The sequence below is a fragment of the Bombina bombina genome, chromosome 4 (assembly GCF_027579735.1).
Source record: "Bombina bombina isolate aBomBom1 chromosome 4, aBomBom1.pri, whole genome shotgun sequence".
In the NCBI taxonomy this organism is placed as follows: Eukaryota; Metazoa; Chordata; class Amphibia; order Anura; family Bombinatoridae; genus Bombina; species Bombina bombina.
This window is the reverse complement of record NC_069502.1, coordinates 707,961,888-707,980,544: the sequence shown is the minus strand read 5'-3', so window position 1 is coordinate 707,980,544 and position 18,657 is coordinate 707,961,888. Positions and strand designations below refer to the sequence as shown.

The 18,657-nt window shown below is 40.0% G+C and overlaps 1 protein-coding gene across 2 annotated transcripts in view; it reads right to left on the bottom strand.

Annotated features, from left to right (window-relative positions):
- HBS1L (HBS1 like translational GTPase) overlaps positions 1 to 18,657 on the bottom strand; it is a 510,596-nt gene that overhangs the window by 416,356 nt on the left and 75,583 nt on the right. Inside the window, exons 4-5 of one of the 2 annotated variants that reach the window (XM_053710901.1) lie at positions 11,626 to 11,802; positions 908 to 3,437 (exon numbers count right to left, since the gene is read on the bottom strand). In XM_053710901.1, the coding sequence (XP_053566876.1) occupies positions 2,080 to 3,437; positions 11,626 to 11,802 (1,535 nt within the window). In that variant the 3' untranslated portion in view covers positions 908 to 2,079. Of the gene's footprint in view, positions 1 to 907; positions 3,438 to 11,625; positions 11,803 to 18,657 lie in introns of those variants that run through there. The other variant, XM_053710900.1, reaches the window with a different exon arrangement.

Below are 18,657 nucleotides of genomic sequence, written 5' to 3'. Positions count from 1 at the left end.
TCGTCTTGTTAGAATGTGTCATACCTCAAGCAGCAAGAGACTGCTCACTGTTCCCCCAACTGAAGTTAATTCCTCTCAACAGTCCTGTGTGGAACAGCCATGGATTTTAGTAACGGTTGCTAAAATCATTTTCCTCATACAAACAGAAATCTTCTTCTCTTTTCTGTTTCTGAGTAAATAGTACATACCAGCACTATTTTAAAATAACAAACTCTTGATTGAATAATAAAAACTACAGTTAAACACTAAAAAACTCTAAGCCATCTCCGTGGAGATGTTGCCTGTACAACGGCAAAGAGAATGACTGGGGTAGGCGAAGCCTAGGAGGGATCATGTGACCAGCTTTGCTGGGCTCTTTGCCATTTCCTGTTGGGGAGGAGAATATCCCACAAGTAAGGATGACGCCGTGGACCGGACACACCTATGTTGGAGAAAATGCAGTTACACCATCTGCAATACAAAAATAGTCTACTAATTGTATCCCTGTAATATAAAACTTAAAACATTTTTACATTTTTACAGCATATTCACATTCTGGAATTGTCTTACATATAACTACATTTTCAATAAAATTACACCTGAAACTAAAAAAAACAAATATACAGCAGATCAGTGCAAAAGAAAAAAAAAAAAAAAAAAAAAGAAAGACGAAAGACTTAAATGGACACTAAAATCATTTTTTTCTTTCATGAATCAGGCAGAGCATTCAATTTTAATCAACTTTCTAATTTACTCCTATTATCATTTTTTCTTCGTTCTCTTGCTATCTTTATTTGAAAAAGGAGGAATATAAGATTAGGAGCCCTCCCATTTTTGGTTTAGCACCTGGGTAGAGCTTGCTGATTGGTTTGCTACATTTAGCCACCAATCAGCAAGCGCTACCCAGGTGCTGAACCAAAATGGGACAGCTCTTAAGCTTACATTCCTGCTTTTTTAAATAAAGATAGAAATTGATAATAGGAGTAAATGATAAAGTTGCTTAAAATTGCATGCTTTATCTAAAACATTGGAAAAAAAAAATGTGTGTTTAGTATTCCTTTAACTATTCCTAAAAGCAAGATCATGAACAGGTTTCATTTTCGTCAAGAGCAAAAAATGCACCAACAGTGAACCTTTTGCACTGTATGCGGAGAACACTTCTGTTCTGCCCAGGCCACACTTCACAGTTCTTGCAAATTAACTGAGGAATGGCTAAAACAATTTCTCTTGGAATAAGGCTGTAAAACTATTTTAAGACGAGTGTCAATATTTAAATTTAGTTTTGCAAACAGCCGTAGGAATCATGTCGGTTTTGAAGCGATTTTATAGAAGCAAATTAATGTTTTTTGGCAAGAAATAGGTCTATAAGTACATGTTTGCTTCCAATATGAGGTTAATAAATTGTCTATATCACTGGTTTTCAAACCTGTCCTCAGACTTCCCTAACAGGTCACATATTGAGGATATCTGAACTAGAGCACAGGTGAAACAATCAGCTGATTAGTAAACCTAGATATTTTACCTGCTATTATCCAAGGTAATCCAGAAAACCTGGTCTGTTGGGGAAGCCGAGGACAGGTTTGAAAACCAGTGACCTATATGCTACAATACATTTTCATTAAGGTTTAGAACAGAGCATAAGAATAAATGAATGTACTGAATGTGGCCAGATTTATTGAGGTTTCATTAATAAAAATGGATAGATGCTAATAACCAATAAAAAATAATTTACAAGATAAATAAAACAGCAGCTTGATATGAATACTAAATGCTGAGCAATGTAAATCCATTTATCCCAAAGTAATATCTGAAGTTGTCTACAGTTCCAACAAAAATTTATTTGCTATATTTTTTAATGATATATTATATTTGATTAGGTCAACAAAGCTGGTTGGCTTTAAATACTGTTTTACAATTAAAAAAAAAAAATATTGGTTAAAAAAGAAACCTCCATCAAAACCCAGTTTCAAAAGAAAATACAAATCTTTTTTAAAATCTTTTCAGATATTTAAACTGTATATAAAATCACATATCACCAGTATCAATAACCATAGGTGACAATAAGAAAAGTTAGTTAAAAAAAAAAAAAGTCAATTGATACTATCTCATGAAAGCTTTTTTCTGATTTTCTTTCACAATGTCATCAGGGGAAGGTGTTTGAAAATTGAATGGTGTTATTGCTGGTTGTAGCATTTCATCCTTTTCCTCAGCGACATAGTTATGTTGGAACTGCTGAATCATCAATATGCTTTTTTTACATGCTTTTGGTAAGTAACTAAAACATAAACTTAAAGCAAACGGAGATGGCCTGGCCTTCAGCATTTTTGCTCGATACATCTCTTTCTTATGGTTCAAAGGGAAGTGTATTTTTAAGTTATTGTTTTCTTTTTTAGTGGAATGCTCTGGTTTAGTTTGATTTGACCTTAAAACCGGTGGGTCAAGTATATTCCCAGAAGCTGCAGGATTGTTAATAAGGATGCTCAGATCAATATCCTTATCAGTTTCCATTAAGGGGCTACATGACCAAAGTTTGTGTGAGTTCCAAGTAGAACCCATATTAGCCTTATCAATTAAATCAGACAAAGATACTGGTGTTTCTTTAAAATTAAGGCTTTCCGAAACAGAGAGAGACGACAGGCATTTTGTCAATGGTTGTATTTCAGTTTCATATGACTTATTAGGCAGTTGGTTCACATCTAACAGAGATCCAAGCTGCACTCCTTTATTCTCAGATGGATTACTGTGGGAGTTACTAAGAGAAAGGTCTGGTTCGGGACGGATATCTATATGCTCCTGAATCAGATCTGCCAGAGAGGGACTTCCATATTTAGTCATAACCAAACTATCTGTATTGGTGGATATGCTGGTCTCAGAATTTTGTAAAACAGAGCTTAGGCTACCAAATATATCTGTACTGGTATAAAAGGTCTTGTCATCAGAAACTTCGTTTTTCGGAAAACAAGAAACAGATCTGACTTCATTACACTTTAGTTTGTGCTCAGTTATACCATCTTGAGCATAATTATTTAGGGTACAAGATGTACTGACTTGATTTCCCTGCTGCTGTTTCAAATCTGAAACCTCAAATGTACTTTCAAGATTTGAAGAGAAAATTCCTGAATGGTTTGTCATAAGCAAGTCTGATGATTCTTTAAAATTATCATTCAAATTTGAACCAGAAATTAATTGAAACAGACTGATTTCCGACAATTCCGAAGGCTTTGAATTCCCTATGAGGGTTGATAAGGATAAACTGGGTGTAATAGAAGAAAAAGTATTGCCAGCATTTAATGCTGTATCAGGTTTACCAATTTCGATATCTAGCATACTTCCAAGGCAACCACTAGAAAATAATTCTTTTTTGGCTAGACTTAGATCAACATTTATATCTTGTTTTTCAACAGGACAAAATATATTGTGTTTGTAAGCTAAGCTCTGTAGAGAAGGAAATAGATCTTCTTACCTTACGATAGCCAATGATTTTCAGATGAATAGAGGAAACCAAGTAAAAGGGACGAGTCAAGCAAAGGACATAATCAGATATGCAAAGAAGACAAAAAGGCACTTATTTACTAAATATAACCAAAATCATAACCTCATTAATTTCTCAAAATCACATAATTATAACATCAAGTTATGTTTACATGACTAGTTGTATAAAGCTTTTTGTTTAAATATCATTGCCCAATCGAGTTCCATTACAATTTTCTTTTTTAATTACAAGATATTTGTTGTATTTACCTAGAAAAACGTGTTTGCGGCAAATTTTTTTCAACAGCCATGCTCGACCCATCTGCAGCTGGCAAGGCTTGTCAGTCTTTATGTTAGTGTAAAGAGCATTGTTTTGCTGTTTTTGTCTACTAACGCCACACAGAGACAGATATGTGGCATGCATAGACGTAAAGGACCAGTAAATACTGTAGATCTGCATAATCAACAAATTAATGATAAAAAGATAATGTGATAGCACTTAGTCTATACTTCAAATGAGTAGTAGATTATTTTCTGACAAATTTCAAAGTTAAGTCTATTTCCACTCTCCCTGTATCATATGACAGCCATCAGCCAATCACAAATGCATATACGTATATATGCTGTAAATTCTTGCACATGCCCAGTAGGAGATGACTCAAAACGTGTAAATATAAAAAGACGGTGCGCATTTTGTTAATGGAAGTCAATTGGAAAGTTGTTTAAAATTGCTTGTGCTTTCTTAAAGGGACACTGAACCCAAATTTTTTCTTTCGTGATTCAGATAGAGCATGCAATTTTAAGCAACTTTCTAATTTACTCCTATTATAACTTTTCCTTCGTTCACTTGCTACCTTTATTTAAAAAAGAAGGCATCTAAGCTTCTTTTTTAGTTCAGAACTATGGACACCACTTTTTTATTGGTAGATGAATTTATCCACCAATCAGCAAGAATAACCCAGGTTATTCACCAAAAATGGGCCGGCATCTAAACTTACATTCTTGCATTTCAAATAAAGATACCAAGAGAATAAAGAAAATTTGATAATAGGAGTAAATTAGAAAGTTGCTTAAAATTGCATGCTCTGTCTGAATCACAAAAGAAAAAATGTGGGTTTAGTGTCCCTTTAATCATGAAAATTAAATTTTCACTTGAGTGTCCCTTTAAAAAGTCTGTAGAGTGCATTTCTAGCTCTGAGAATAAGAAAATTCACAAGTTGCAGAGCTAAATTAAATGAAAGAGGGCAAAAAAAATAATAAAATAATGAAAGCATATTACAAGGCTTTTTTTCCTTCAACTTTACTCAATTTACTAGTAAAATGTGGTGATATTTGTGCTTGTGTGTGTATGAGTATATATATATATATATATATATATATATATATATATATATATATATATATATATATATATATATATATATATATATATATATATATATATATATATATGCGCAAAAAAGTCTTTTCGTACTGTTGGCCAGGCAGGCATGGGGAATTAAGTATAACTAGACAGTTTTAGCAACTGAAGTGTGAAGGAAAATCAACTTCAAGCACTGAGCAATAAACAAAGGTTTTTTATGCAACAAAGAAAAAACACCTATGTCTTCTAGTCAATAGCAAACATGAAAACTAATCCAGGAATAAGATCTAATGGCTGTGAAAGGACTGTTTAGTCAGCAAAACACAGGAATAGGGACTGTGTAGATACCATGATTATAAGGAGGAGAAGAGTTTTATGGCAAACTACTAAGATAATACAACGATAAATGAAAAAAATATTGCAACCCATGAATCAAGGGAGTGATGTTTTAGAAGCAGGAGATGAGAGGTCTGCATTATACCTCCACTTACACTGTGTGAGCTAAGTATATTTTCAATATATTGTGTATGGTTGTAATTTTTGCTCCACATTCAAGATGTTATGACCTTTGACCTTCATTTTAATCGTTCACATCAATAGTTTCTTTATTATAACTACATTTTTCACTATGGTTCATTAATACTATAAAACAGCAGTGCCAAAAGGCAGAAGTGGTATATACAAACAATAGCTCACATTCTATATTATAACAATATAAAAATGCATAATGTTACTGTATTTGCTCGATTATAAGACTACTAGTCCTAAAGCCCGTTTACACGGGCCATTTTTTGCAATACAGCGGTCCCACCACTTGCTCTCTCTCTCCCCCTCTCTTTTGTGCTCTCTCGCTCCACCTCTCTTTTGCTCTCTCCCCCCTCTTTTGCTTTCTCTCCCCCCTCTCTTTTGCACTCTCTCTCTCTCCTCCCTCTCTTTTGCTCTCTCTCTCCTCCCTCTCTTTTGCTCTCTCTCTCCATCCCTCTCTTTTGCTCTCTCTCTCCATCCCTCTCTTTTGCTCTCTCTCCCCCTCTTGATCTGTCTCTCCCCTTTTTTTGCTCTCACTCTCCATCCCTCTTTTGCTCTCACTCTCCATCCCTCTTTTGCTCTCACTCTCCATCCCTCTTTTGCTCTCACTCTCCATCCCTCTTTTGCTCTCACTCTCCATCCCTCTTTTGCTCTCACTCTCCATCCCTCTTTTGCTCTCACTCTCCATCCCTCTTTTGCTCTCACTCTCCATCCCTCTTTTGCTCTCACTCTCCATCCCTCTTTTGCTCTCACTCTCCATCCCTCTTTTGCTCTCACTCTCCATCCCTCTTTTGCTCTCACTCTCCATCCCTCTTTTGCTCTCACTCTCCATCCCTCTTTTGCTCTCACTCTCCATCCCTCTTTTGCTCTCACTCTCCATCCCTCTTTTGCTCTCACTCTCCATCCCTCTTTTGCTCTCACTCTCCATCCCTCTTTTGCTCTCACTCTCCATCCCTCTTTTGCTCTCACTCTCCATCCCTCTTTTGCTCTCACTCTCCATCCCTCTTTTGCTCTCACTCTCCATCCCTCTTTTGCTCTCACTCTCCATCCCTCTTTTGCTCTCACTCTCCATCCCTCTTTTGCTCTCACTCTCCATCCCTCTTTTGCTCTCACTCTCCATCCCTCTTTTGCTCTCACTCTCCATCCCTCTTTTGCTCTCACTCTCCATCCCTCTTTTGCTCTCACTCTCCATCCCTCTTTTGCTCTCACTCTCCATCCCTCTTTTGCTCTCACTCTCCATCCCTCTTTTGCTCTCACTCTCCATCCCTCTTTTGCTCTCACTCTCCATCCCTCTTTTGCTCTCACTCTCCATCCCTCTTTTGCTCTCACTCTCCATCCCTCTCTTGCTCTCACTCTCCATCCCTCTCTTGCTCTCACTCTCCATCCCTCTCTTGCTCTCACTCTCCATCCCTCTCTTGCTCTCACTCTCCATCCCTCTTTTGCTCTCACTCTCCATCCCTCTTTTGCTCTCTCTCTCCATCCCTCTTTTGCTCTCTCCCCCCATCCCTCTTTTGCTCTCTCCCCTCATCCCTCTTTTGCTCTCTCCCCCCATCCCTCTTTTGCTCTCTCCCCCCATCCCTCTTTTGCTCTCTCCCCCCATCCCTCTTTTGCTCTCTCCCCCCATCCCTCTTTTGCTCTCTCCCCCCATCCCTCTTTTGCTCTCTCCCCCATTCCCTCTTTTGCTCTCTCTCTCCATCCCTCTTTTGCTCTCTCCATCCCTCTTTTGCTCTCTCTCTCCATTCCTCTTTTGCTCTCTCCCCTCTCTCTTTTGCTCTCTCTTCCATCTATTTTGCTCTTTCCCCTCTCTTTTCTCTCTCTCCCCCCTCTCCTTTGCTCTCTCTCTCCCCCCTCTCTCCCCTGTCTCTCTCCCCTCTCTTTTGCTCTCTCTCTCCATCCCTCTTTTGCTCTCTCTCTCCATCCCTCTTTTGCTCTCTCTCTCCATCCCTCTTTTGCTCTCTCTCTCCATCCCTCTTTTGCTCTCTCTCTCCATCCCTCTTTTGCTCTCTCTCTCCATCCCTCTTTTGCTCTCTCTCTCCATCCCTCTTTTGCTCTCTCTCTCCATCCCTCTTTTGCTCTCTCTCTCCATCCCTCTTTTGCTCTCTCCATCCCTCTTTTGCTCTCTCCATCCCTCTTTTGCTCTCTCCATCCCTCTTTTGCTCTCTCCATCCCTCTTTTGCTCTCTCCATCCCTCTTTTGCTCTCTCTCTCTCCATCCCTCTTTTGCTCTCTCTCCATCCCTCTTTTGCTCTCTCTCCATCCCTCTTTTGCTCTCTCTCCATCCCTCTTTTGCTCTCTCTCCATCCCTCTTTTGCTCTCTCTCCATCCCTCTTTTGCTCTCTCTCCATCCCTCTTTTGCTCTCTCTCTCTCCATCCCTCTTTTGCTCTCTCTCTCTCTCCATCCCTCTTTTGCTCTCTCTCTCTCCATCCCTCTTTTGCTCTCTCTCTCCATCCCTCTTTTGCTCTCTCTCTCCATCCCTCTTTTGCTCTCTCTCTCTCCATCCCTCTTTTGCTCTCTCTCTCTCCATCCCTCTTTTGCTCTCTCTCTCTCCATCCCTCTTTTGCTCTCTCTCTCTCCATCCCTCTTTTGCTCTCTCTCTCTCCATCCCTCTTTTGCTCTCTCTCTCTCTTCATCCCTCTTTTGCTCTCTCTCTTCATCCCTCTTTTGCTCTCTCTCTCCATCCCTCTTTTGCTCTCTCTCTCCATCCCTCTTTTGCTCTCTCTCTCCATCCCTCTTTTGCTCTCTCTCTCCATCCCTCTTTTGCTCTCTCTCTCTCTCCATCCCTCTTTTGCTCTCTCTTCTGCTCTTTCCGCTCTCTTTAGCTCTTAACTATCTCTTTTTGTCGCTCCCCCTCTCTATTTCTCTCCCCTCTCTCACGCCGACCGCGGCCAATCACGCCCCCCCCCCCCCCGACGCACGTCCACGCTCCCATCCGGCCACGCCCACTTTTGCCCCACCGCCGCAAACAGCATGTCAGGTAAGGCCAGGTGTGTTTGTCTTCGTGCTGCCTCTACTGCGCATGACAGCTTCGGACAAACACACTTGGCCTTTTATAAAACCTCTGAAAAACCGACATCGTCTTATAATCGAGGTCGTCTTATAATCGAGCCTGAGATTGGACACATTCATAATGAATGGACACCAGCCCCTGTCTTCACTACAGTATAACTAATTAACCATGCAGTGAGTCAGAGTTCAGTAGCAGCTAGATTTATCTTTGACCGGCCCCTGTCTCTTCCCTACAGTAAAACTGAAACCAGGTAGACCGGTAGTAGCAGCAGCAGCTAGATTCCATGCAGCTAAAGGACTGGCAAACTCACATCACAGACAGAAGCCATGTGACTGCAGTGAGTGACATGATTGGTCCTTTAGTGAACTTGATCATTCTAGCTGCAGATTAGCTACCAGGTAATACCAGTAAATGTGAGGTGACAGCTTACTGGAATGAGGATCATTCATGATGAGGGGGAGCAGCAGAGAGAGGGGTTCAGATTTAAGGATTAAGAGGGCAAAGGTGAAGAGACAGAGGGGGCTATTTGTGAGGCAAAGGGGACTCGTCTTTTTTTTTTCCCCAATAATATCCACAGTTGGGGGGGGTTGTTTTATAATCGAGTAAATACAGTACTTTTACTATCAATATCATATAATCTGCACACTAATAATGTTAAATAGAAATTATTAACTATATGAAGGAGCACCCCAAGAGAGGCTTAAATATACTAAAGAAAGTGGAAATAAAGGATTACTAGATAATGGTGTCACTGATGTTATAGAACACTCATAGGACAAGTTAGTAGTATTAAACAGTGTCCTAGCCTTAGGGAGGATAGCAACTGGAAAAAAACTCAAAAAGAAAAGAATGTACTAAGAAAATTAGATATAGCTTATAATGGCCCAGATAAATGTGTGTATAGATATAAAGTCTATAACAAGTGACGATAAAATAACAATAAAGTTTACTCTTTTTGTAAACGGTGAGCGCATTACCTCTAGGATACATTTTCTTGTACTGTTTATGTAGTAGTCTTTCTTTTTTCCCCATATAGGTTTGCTTTACTAAAAGTGCTTAGAGTTGGTGCCCGGTCTTCATCTGGATTCACTGTTAGTAATCGGATCTTCACTTGAACTTTTATTTCCACCAGAACGTTTAAATTTCATATCTATTTGGATACAACTGTGACTATGTTTTTGATTTTTTATATTTTTTTTGTTAATATTTTTTCTCTCTCTCTCTCTGTCTCTATATATATATATATATATATATATATATATATATATATATATATATATATATATAAAAAACACGGAAGGGAACTGCACTCATACCGGACCGGGTACACATCCCATGACCCTGCAACATGCTCAGCCCTGGGTGCCACTGGCACTCACAGGAAGCTGTGCTGTCCCCAGAGCCACAAGCAGTTAACCCCAGACAGGTCTGGGTGCAAGTACCATAGGGAAAATCTGGGGTTAACTGCTTGTGGCTCTGGGGACAGCACAGCTTCCTGTGAGTGCCAGTGGCACCCAGGGCTGAGCATGTTGCAGGGTTATGGGATGTGTACCCGGTCCGGTATGAGAGTGCAGTTCCCTTCCGTGTTTTGTATATGTCTAGGGTGGTTACATATTCCTGTGCACCCTTCCCTTGTTTTCAGTTTGTTTGGATTTGAAAGCTTGCATTGTGTGGCTGTTTTAGAGTCCCAGGTGTTGGAAAGGACCTTGACGAGGTACCTGGGCTTGTCCCATTTGGCCAGATGCGGTAACTAACCTTTCCATTTTTGCTTTTAAATCTTAGCTGAGAGCTTGTAAGTGATTGCTGGGTTTTCTCTGTGTGTTGTATTAATTTGTTTTGTAATTTTCCCTATGGTACTTGCACATAGACCTGTCTGGGGTTAACTGCTTGTGGCTCTGGGGACAGCACAGCTTCCTGTGAGTGCCAGTGGCACCCAGGGCTGAGCATGTTGCAGGGTCATGGGATGTGTACCCGGTCCGGTATGAGAGTGCAGTTCCCCTCCGTGTTTTGTATATGTCTAGGGTGGTTACATATTCCTGTGCACCCTTCCCTTGTTTTCAGTTTGTTTGGATTTGAAAGCTTGCATTGTGTGGCTGTTTTAGGGTCCCAGGTGTTGGAAAGGACCTTGACGAGGTACCTGGGCTTGTCCCATTTGGCCAGATGCGGTAACTAACCTTTCCATTTTTGCTTTTAAATCTTAGCTGAGAGCTTGTAAGTGATTGCTGGGTTTTCTCTGTGTGTTGTATATATATATATATATATGTATATATATATATATATATATATATATATATATATATATATATATATATATATATATATATATATTTATTTATTTTTATTTTTTTTTATTTTTTTTTATTTTTTTCAGTACTGAGTTTTTTTTTTTTCATATTGGTCTATTTTGTTACATGGACTTAATCACTTACCAAACTATTGTTGTCCGGTTCTCAGCTAACTCTTGGTTGCTATTATGTTTCTATTTTGATGAATTTAATTTCAACATTATTGCTATATAATAAATATATTTTATTGTTACCACTTTAGAACTATAGAATAATTGTGTCACAATTATACCCCAAGTATAGTATTGTTTGTTACACGCCACTGTACTTTACTATTTGACTATACCACCACACGGCATTAATAAGTATTTATTGGATATAATTTTTATTTTTATTTTCTCTAAAAGTACATTATATCCATTTACATATCCAACCCTCCCCACTTCCCTCTCAGATTGCATCACTGCCATTTATATACAATTGATACACCTTCATCTCACATCCTAGACATTGTATTTTATCTAAAACACTTTATCGTCACTTTATTGTTATTTTATCGTCACTTGTTATAGACTTTATATCTATACACACATATTTATCTGGGCCATTATAAGCTATATCTAATTTTCTTAGTACATTCTTTTCTTTTTGAGTTTTTTTCCAGTTTCTATCCTCCCTTAGGCTAGGACACTTTTTAATACTACTAACTTGTCTTATGAGTGTTCTATAACATCAGTAACACCATTATCTAGTAATCCTTTATTTCCACTTTCTTTAGTATACTTAAGCCTCTCTTGGGGCGCTCCTTCATATATTTAATAATTCCTATTTATCCATCTGTACAATTTCGTTAGGCGATTGTCCAAATAGAAGTGAGCCTGTATACTTTTTCGTACTATTGGCGCTGTCCCCCTATTTCTGTATTATTGTTTGTATTTAAATTCACTAATAATGTTACTTAAGAATAATGAAATAACGCCCCCGGTAAAATATACCTTTTGCCGTGTTCTGGTTTGCTGACTTCACGTTCTTGTTGCAATCTTTTGTAAATACCAGGTCGAGTGCTTTGGCTTCATCATACTGACACTGCAATATTGCATCAACCATAATCGGTTCCCCAACAGTGTCTCCCAGAACTTCTCTCATGTGTTCAAGGCATGAATAGAGACGTGCTAAGGGTAAAAAAAAAAAAAAAGAGGAAAATTATATAAATTATGCCTTAGAAGATTGCATTAATCATGATAGATTATAATAATCATCTTTTTAAATGCAGGTGTGTGTGTTTGTGTGTGTATATATTAATATTACTGTACAAAGTCTTGGGCCACCATTAGATTTGTTGTTTTAGCAATGGTATATAATGAACATATATAATTATTTCTCAGTCTTTATCAGAATACAAGAAAAACATAATTTATGCTTACCTGATAAATTTATTTCTCTTGTAGTGTATCCAGTCAAGGATCATCCATTACTTGTGGGATATTCTCCTTCCCAACAGGAAGTTGCAAGAGGATCACCCACAGCAGAGCTGCTATATAGCTCCTCCCCTAACTGTCATATCCAGTCATTCGACCGAAAACAAACAGAGAAAGGAGAAACCATAGGGTGCAGTGGTGACTGTAGTTTAATTAAAAGTTAGACCTGCCTTAAAAGGACAGGGCGGGCCGTGGACTGGATACACTACAAGAGAAATAAATTTATCAGGTAAGCATAAATTATGTTTTCTCTTGTTAAGTGTATCCAGTCCACGGATCATCCATTACTTGTGGGATACCAATACCAAAGCTAAAGTACACGGATGATGGGAGGGACAAGGCAGGATTAAGCGGAAGGAACCACTGCCTGAAGAACCTTTCTCCCAAAAACAGCTTCCGAAGAAGCAAAAGTATCAAATTTGGAAAATTTGGAAAAGGTGTGAAGCGAAGACCAAGTCGCGGCCTTGCAAATCTGTTCAACAGAGGCCTCATTTTTAAAGGCCCAGGTGGAAGCCACAGCTCTAGTAGAATGAGCTGTAATTCTTTCAGGGGGCTGCTGTCCAGCAGTCTCATAGGCTAGGCGTATAATACTCCGAAGCCAAAAGGAAAGAGAGGTTGCCGAAGCTTTTTGACCTCTCCTCTGTCCAGAATAAACGACAAACAGGGAAGATGTTTGACGAAAATCTTTAGTAGCTTGTAAGTAAAACTTCAAGGCACGGACTACGTCCAGATTATGTAAAAGACGTTCCTTCTTTGAAGAAGGATTAGGACACAATGATGGAACAACAATCTCTTGATTGATATTCTTGTTAGAAACCACCTTACGTAAAAACCCAGGTTTGGTACGCAGAACTACCTTATCTGCATGAAAAATCAGATAAGGAGAATCACATTGTAAGGCAGATAGCTCAGAGACTCTCCGAGCCGAGGAAATAGCAATCAAAAACAGAACTTTCCAAGATAAAAGCTTAATATCAATGGAATGAAGGGGTTCAAACGAAACTCCTTGAAGAACTTTAAGAACCAAGTTTAAGCTCCATGGGGGAGCAACAGGTTTAAACATAGGCTTAATTCTAACCAAAGCCTGACAAAATGCCTGGACGTCTGGAACTTCTGCCAGACGCTTGTGCAAAAGAATAGACAGAAATCTGTCCCTTTAAGGAACTAGCTGATAATCCTTTGTCCAAACCCTCTTGGAGAAAGGACAATATCCTAGGAATCCTAACCTTACTCCATGAGTAATTCTTGGATTCACACCAGTAAAGATATGTACGCCATATCTTGTGATAGATTTTCCTGGTAACAGGCTTTCGTGCCTGTATTAAGGTATCAATGACTGACTCGGAGAAGTCACGCTTTGATAGAATCAAGCGTTCAATCTACATGCAGTCAGTCTCAGAGAAATTAGATTTGGATGATTGAAAGGACCTTGTATTAGAAGGTCCTGTCTTAGAGGCATAGTCCATGGTGGAAACTGTCTCTAGGCAGAAATCAAACCAGCCATGTGGAAAAAAAACTAGGCCCCAATAAGTTTTGTCACCAAACATATATAAAAACGATTAACATGCCAGCAAACGTTTTATATTACATTTTATAAGAGTATGTATCTCTATTAATAAGCCTGATACCAGTAGCTATCACTGCATTTAAGGCTTTACTTACATTAATCCGGTATAAGCAGCATTTTCTAGCAAATTCCATCCCTAGAAAAATATTAACTGCACATACCTTGTTGCAGGAAAACCTGCACACCATTCCCTCTCTGAATTTACCTCACTCATCAGAATATGTGAGAACAGCCATGGATCTTAGTTACTTCTGCTAAGATCATAGAAAATGCAGGCAGATTCTTCTGCTAAATACTGCCTGAGATAAACAGTACACTCTGGCACCATTTAAAAATAACAAACTTTTGATTGAAGAATAAAGTAAGTATAAAACACCACACTCCTCTTACGACCTCCATCTTGGTTGAGGCTTGCAAGAGAATGACTGGATATGACAGTTAGGGGAGCAGCTATATAGCAGCTCTGCTGTGGGTGATCCTCTTGCAACTTCCTGTTGGGAAGGAGAATATCCCACAAGTAATGGATGATCTGTGGACTGGATACACTTATCAAGAGAAGTATAGGATATTTGTAAACAGTATAAAAAAAAACAGGAAAAAAATATATCTGAAAAACAGCTTCTATAGGCAAAAGTGGCAAGTATTTAGTGTGATTTCAAAAAGGTAATTTTCCAGCCTCCAGTAAATTTTAAAAGACCTTTATTAGTTTCTTACAGGGTCCATTGTAACGACGTTTCGAACCTATACCATATTGGCTAGCCCTTTCCTGTGCCCCTGTTTGAAAAGGAGCTGTCTCTCATCACTTATTTATAAGTATTTAGTGTGCCCTCCTCTTACACTTGAGCAATAGCAGGAACCTGGCTCTCGTAAACCTACATGGAATGGAACCCTAATTAATGTCATTGCTAGCACCTGTATTTGTCCTACTATTTCATGTCAAAATGACTGCTGTAAAAAAAAGGAAATTTATGCTTACCTGATAAATTGATTTCTTCTACGATATGAGTCCACGGATGCATCCTTACTTGTGGGATATTATCCTCCTGCTAACAGGAAGTGGCATAGAGCACCACAGCAGAGCTGTCTATATAGCTCCTCCCTTGACTGCACCCCCCAGTCATTCGACCGAAGGTATAGGAAGAAAAAGGAGAAACTAAAAAAGGTGCAGAGGTGACTGAAGTTTTGAAAACAAAAATCTAATCTGTCTAATATGACAGAGAGGGCCGTGGACTTGTCTTATCGTAGAAGAAATCAATTTATCAGGTAAGAATACATTTCCTTTTCTTCTACTAGATACGACGAGTCCACGGATTCATCCTTACTTGTTGAATACAATACCAAAGCTTACAGGACACGGATGAACGGGAGGGACAAGACAGATATCTAAACAGAAGGCACCACTGCTTGAAGAACTTTTCTCCCAAAAATAGCCTCAGAAGAAGCAAAAGTATCAAATTTGTAAAATTTGGAAAAAGTATGAAGGGAGGACCAAGTCGCAGCCTAACAAATCTGTTCAACAGAAACATCGTTTTTAAAAGCCCATGTGGAAGCCACCGCTCTAGTAGAATGAGCTGTAATCTTATCAGGAGGCTGCTGTCCAGCAGTCTCGTCTGCCAAACGGATGATGCTTTTCAGCCAAAAAGAAAGAGGTAGTCGTAGCTTTTTGACCCCTACGCTTTCCAGAATAAACAACAAATAGAGAAGATGTTTGACGGAAATCCTTGGTCGCTTGTAAGTAAAACTTCAAGGCACAAACCACGTCCAGATTATGTAACAGACGCTCCTTCCTAGAAGAAGGATTAGGACATAGAGAAGGAACAATAATTTCCTGATTAATATTCTTATTTGAAACAACCATAGGAAGGAATCCAGGTTTAGTGCGCAAAACCACCTTATCAGAATTGAATATAAGATAAAGGTGAGTCGCATTGTAATGCAGAAAGCTCAGAAACTCTTCGAGCAGAAGAGATGGCAACTAAAAACAAAACTTTCCAAGATAAAAGCTTAATATCTATGGAATGCATGGGTTCAAACGGAACCCCTTGAAGAACATTGAGAACTAAATTCAAACTCCATGGCGGAGCAACAGGTTTAAACACAGGCTTGATTCTGACTAAAGCCTTACAAAAAGACTGAACGTCTGGGACATCCACCAGACGCTTGTGTAGTAAAATTGACAAAGCAGAAATTTGTCCCTTTAAGGAACTAGCTGATAATCCCTTCTCCAATCCTTCTTGGAGAAAGGACAAAATCCTAGGAATCCTAACCCTACTCCATGAGTAGCCCTTGGATTCGCACCAATAAAGATATTTACGCCATATCTTATGGTAAATTTTCCTAGTGACAGGCTTCCGAGCCTGAATCAAGGTATCAATAACCGACTCAGAGAAACCCCGCTTAGATAAAATCAAGCATTCAATCTCCAGGCAGTCAGCTGTAGAGAATTTAGATTTGGGTGTTGGAACAGACCTTGAATGAGAAGATCCTGTCTCAGTGGCAGTTTCCACGATGGCAGAGATGACATTTCCACCAAATCTGCATACCAAGTCCTGCGTGGCCACGCAGGTGCTATCAAGATTACCAAAGCTCTCTCTTGTTTGATTCTGGCACTCAGACGAGGCAAGAGAGGAAAGGGAGGAAACACATAAGCCAGGTTGAGCGACCAAGGTACTGCTAGAGCATCTATCAGCACTGCTTGAGGATCCCTTGATCTGGATCCGTAACAAGGAAGTTTGGCATTCTGACGAGATGCCATCAGATCCAATTCCGGTGAGCCCCATTGATGAATCAATGTCGCAAACACCTCCGGATGGAGCTCCCACTCCCCCGGATATAAAGTCTGATGACTTAGAAAATCAGCTTCCCAGTTCTCCACTCCTGGGATGAAAATTGCCGATAGATGGCAAGAGTGCGTCTCTGCCCATCGAATTATCTTGGAAACCTCTATCATCGCTAGAGAACTCTTAGTTCCCCCTTGATGATTGACATATGCTACAGTCGTGATATTGTCCGACTGGAACCTTATGAATTTGGCCAAGGCCAACTGAGGCCACGCTTGAAGTACATTGAATATTGCTCTCAGTTCCAGAATATTGATTGGTAGTAGGGACTCCTCCTGAGTCCAAACACCATGAGCCTTCAGGGAATTCCAGACTGCACCCCAGCCCAAGAGGCTGGCGTCCGTCATCACTATGACCCATGCTGGCCTGCAGAAGCACATTCCCTGGGACAGATGATCCTGTGACAACCACCAAACAAGAGAGTCTCTGGTCTCTAGATCCAGATTTATCTGAGGAGACAAATCCACATAATCCCCATTCCACTGTCTGAGCATGCACAGCTGCAGTGGTCTGAGATGTAAGCGAGCAAACGGAACTATGTCCATTGCCGCTACCATTAATCCAATGACCTCCATACACTGCGCCACTGATGGCCGAGGAGTGGACCTAAGTGCCCGGTGAGTAGTTAAGATCATTGACTTTCTGACCTCCGTCAGAAATATTTTCATGCCTACCGAGTCTATCAGAGTTCCTAGAAATGGAACTCTTGTCAGCGGAAATAGTGAACTCTTTTGCATATTCACCTTCCACCCGTGAGTTCTTAGAAAAGCCAGCACAATGTCCGTGTGAGATTTGGCTAGCTGGTAAGTTGACGCCTGAATCAAAATATCGTCCATATAGGGGGCCACTGCTATGCCCCGCGGCCTTAGAACCGCCAGAAGGGACTCCAGCACCTTTGTGAAGATTCTGGGAGCTGTGGCCAACCCGAAGGAGAGGGCCACAACTGGTAGTGTTTGTCCAGGAAGGCGAACCTGAGAAACTGGTGATGATCTCTGTGGATAAGAATTGTGCAAAATGGCCTGGTGTAACATTCAGAGCATGTGTTTCTACCCACTGCAGAATTTGTCTGGTTTTCTGCATCAATGAATTAAAGTTCCTTCCTGGAATATGAAAATACACTGCTGCTAAATTGTCAGAGAGATTCTCAAACATTTGCCATCAATGCTGACTCATTAACCAATGGGCATGAATGAATTGTTTGGACAGAGTTCTTTCTATGTGGACGCATTTTCACACCTATATGAGCTTGTTGGACATCCCATTCCAAAACCATTGGCAATAATATTGAGCTCCCCCACACCACTTTGCAGCTATAACAGCCACAACTCTCCTGGGAAGGCATTTGAATTCATCCCAAAGGTGTTGAGGGGGGTTAATGTCATGGCTCTTTGCTTCCACTCAAGTTTCTCACCACCAAATTTGTGCACAGGGTCACAGTCATGCGGGAACAGGAAAGGGCCTTCCCCAAACTGTTGTCAGAAATTTGGAAGCACCCAATTGTCTAAAATGTCTTTGTAAACTTTAGCATTAAGTTGACTCTTCACTGGAACTAAGGGACCTAGCCTTAAAAAAAACAACCCCAGGCTATTATCCTTCCGCCACCGCACTTAACAGTAGGCAATATGCATTATTGTAGGTAGCATTCCTATGGTATACAATACACCAAGATTCTTCCATCAGGCTGCCAGAGAAGCGTGATTAACTGTTAGAGGGAACACGTTTTCACTGTGTCCAGTGGCAGCGTACTTTAAGACACTGAAGCACTTGGCATTGCATATGATGATGTGAGGCTTCTATACAGATGGTCAGCCAAGGAAAACCATTTTGTGAAGCAAGTCCCGACACAGTTCTCGTGCCGATTTTGTTCCAGAGGCAGTTTAGAATTCTGTAGCGTATGATGAAACAGATGAGAGACCATTTTTACACACTATCCCACTTCAGCACTTGGTGGCCCTGCTCTGTAAGTTTGCATGGTCTATCACTTTGTGATTAGGCTTCTAGACACTTCTACTCAACAGTAATAGCACTTACAGTTAACTGGGCAGATCTAGACTGGAAGAGGGGAGAGAGAGAGAGAAGAGGGGAGAGAGAGAGAAAAGAGGGGAGAGAGAGAGAAAAGAGGGGAGAGAGAGAGAAAAGAGG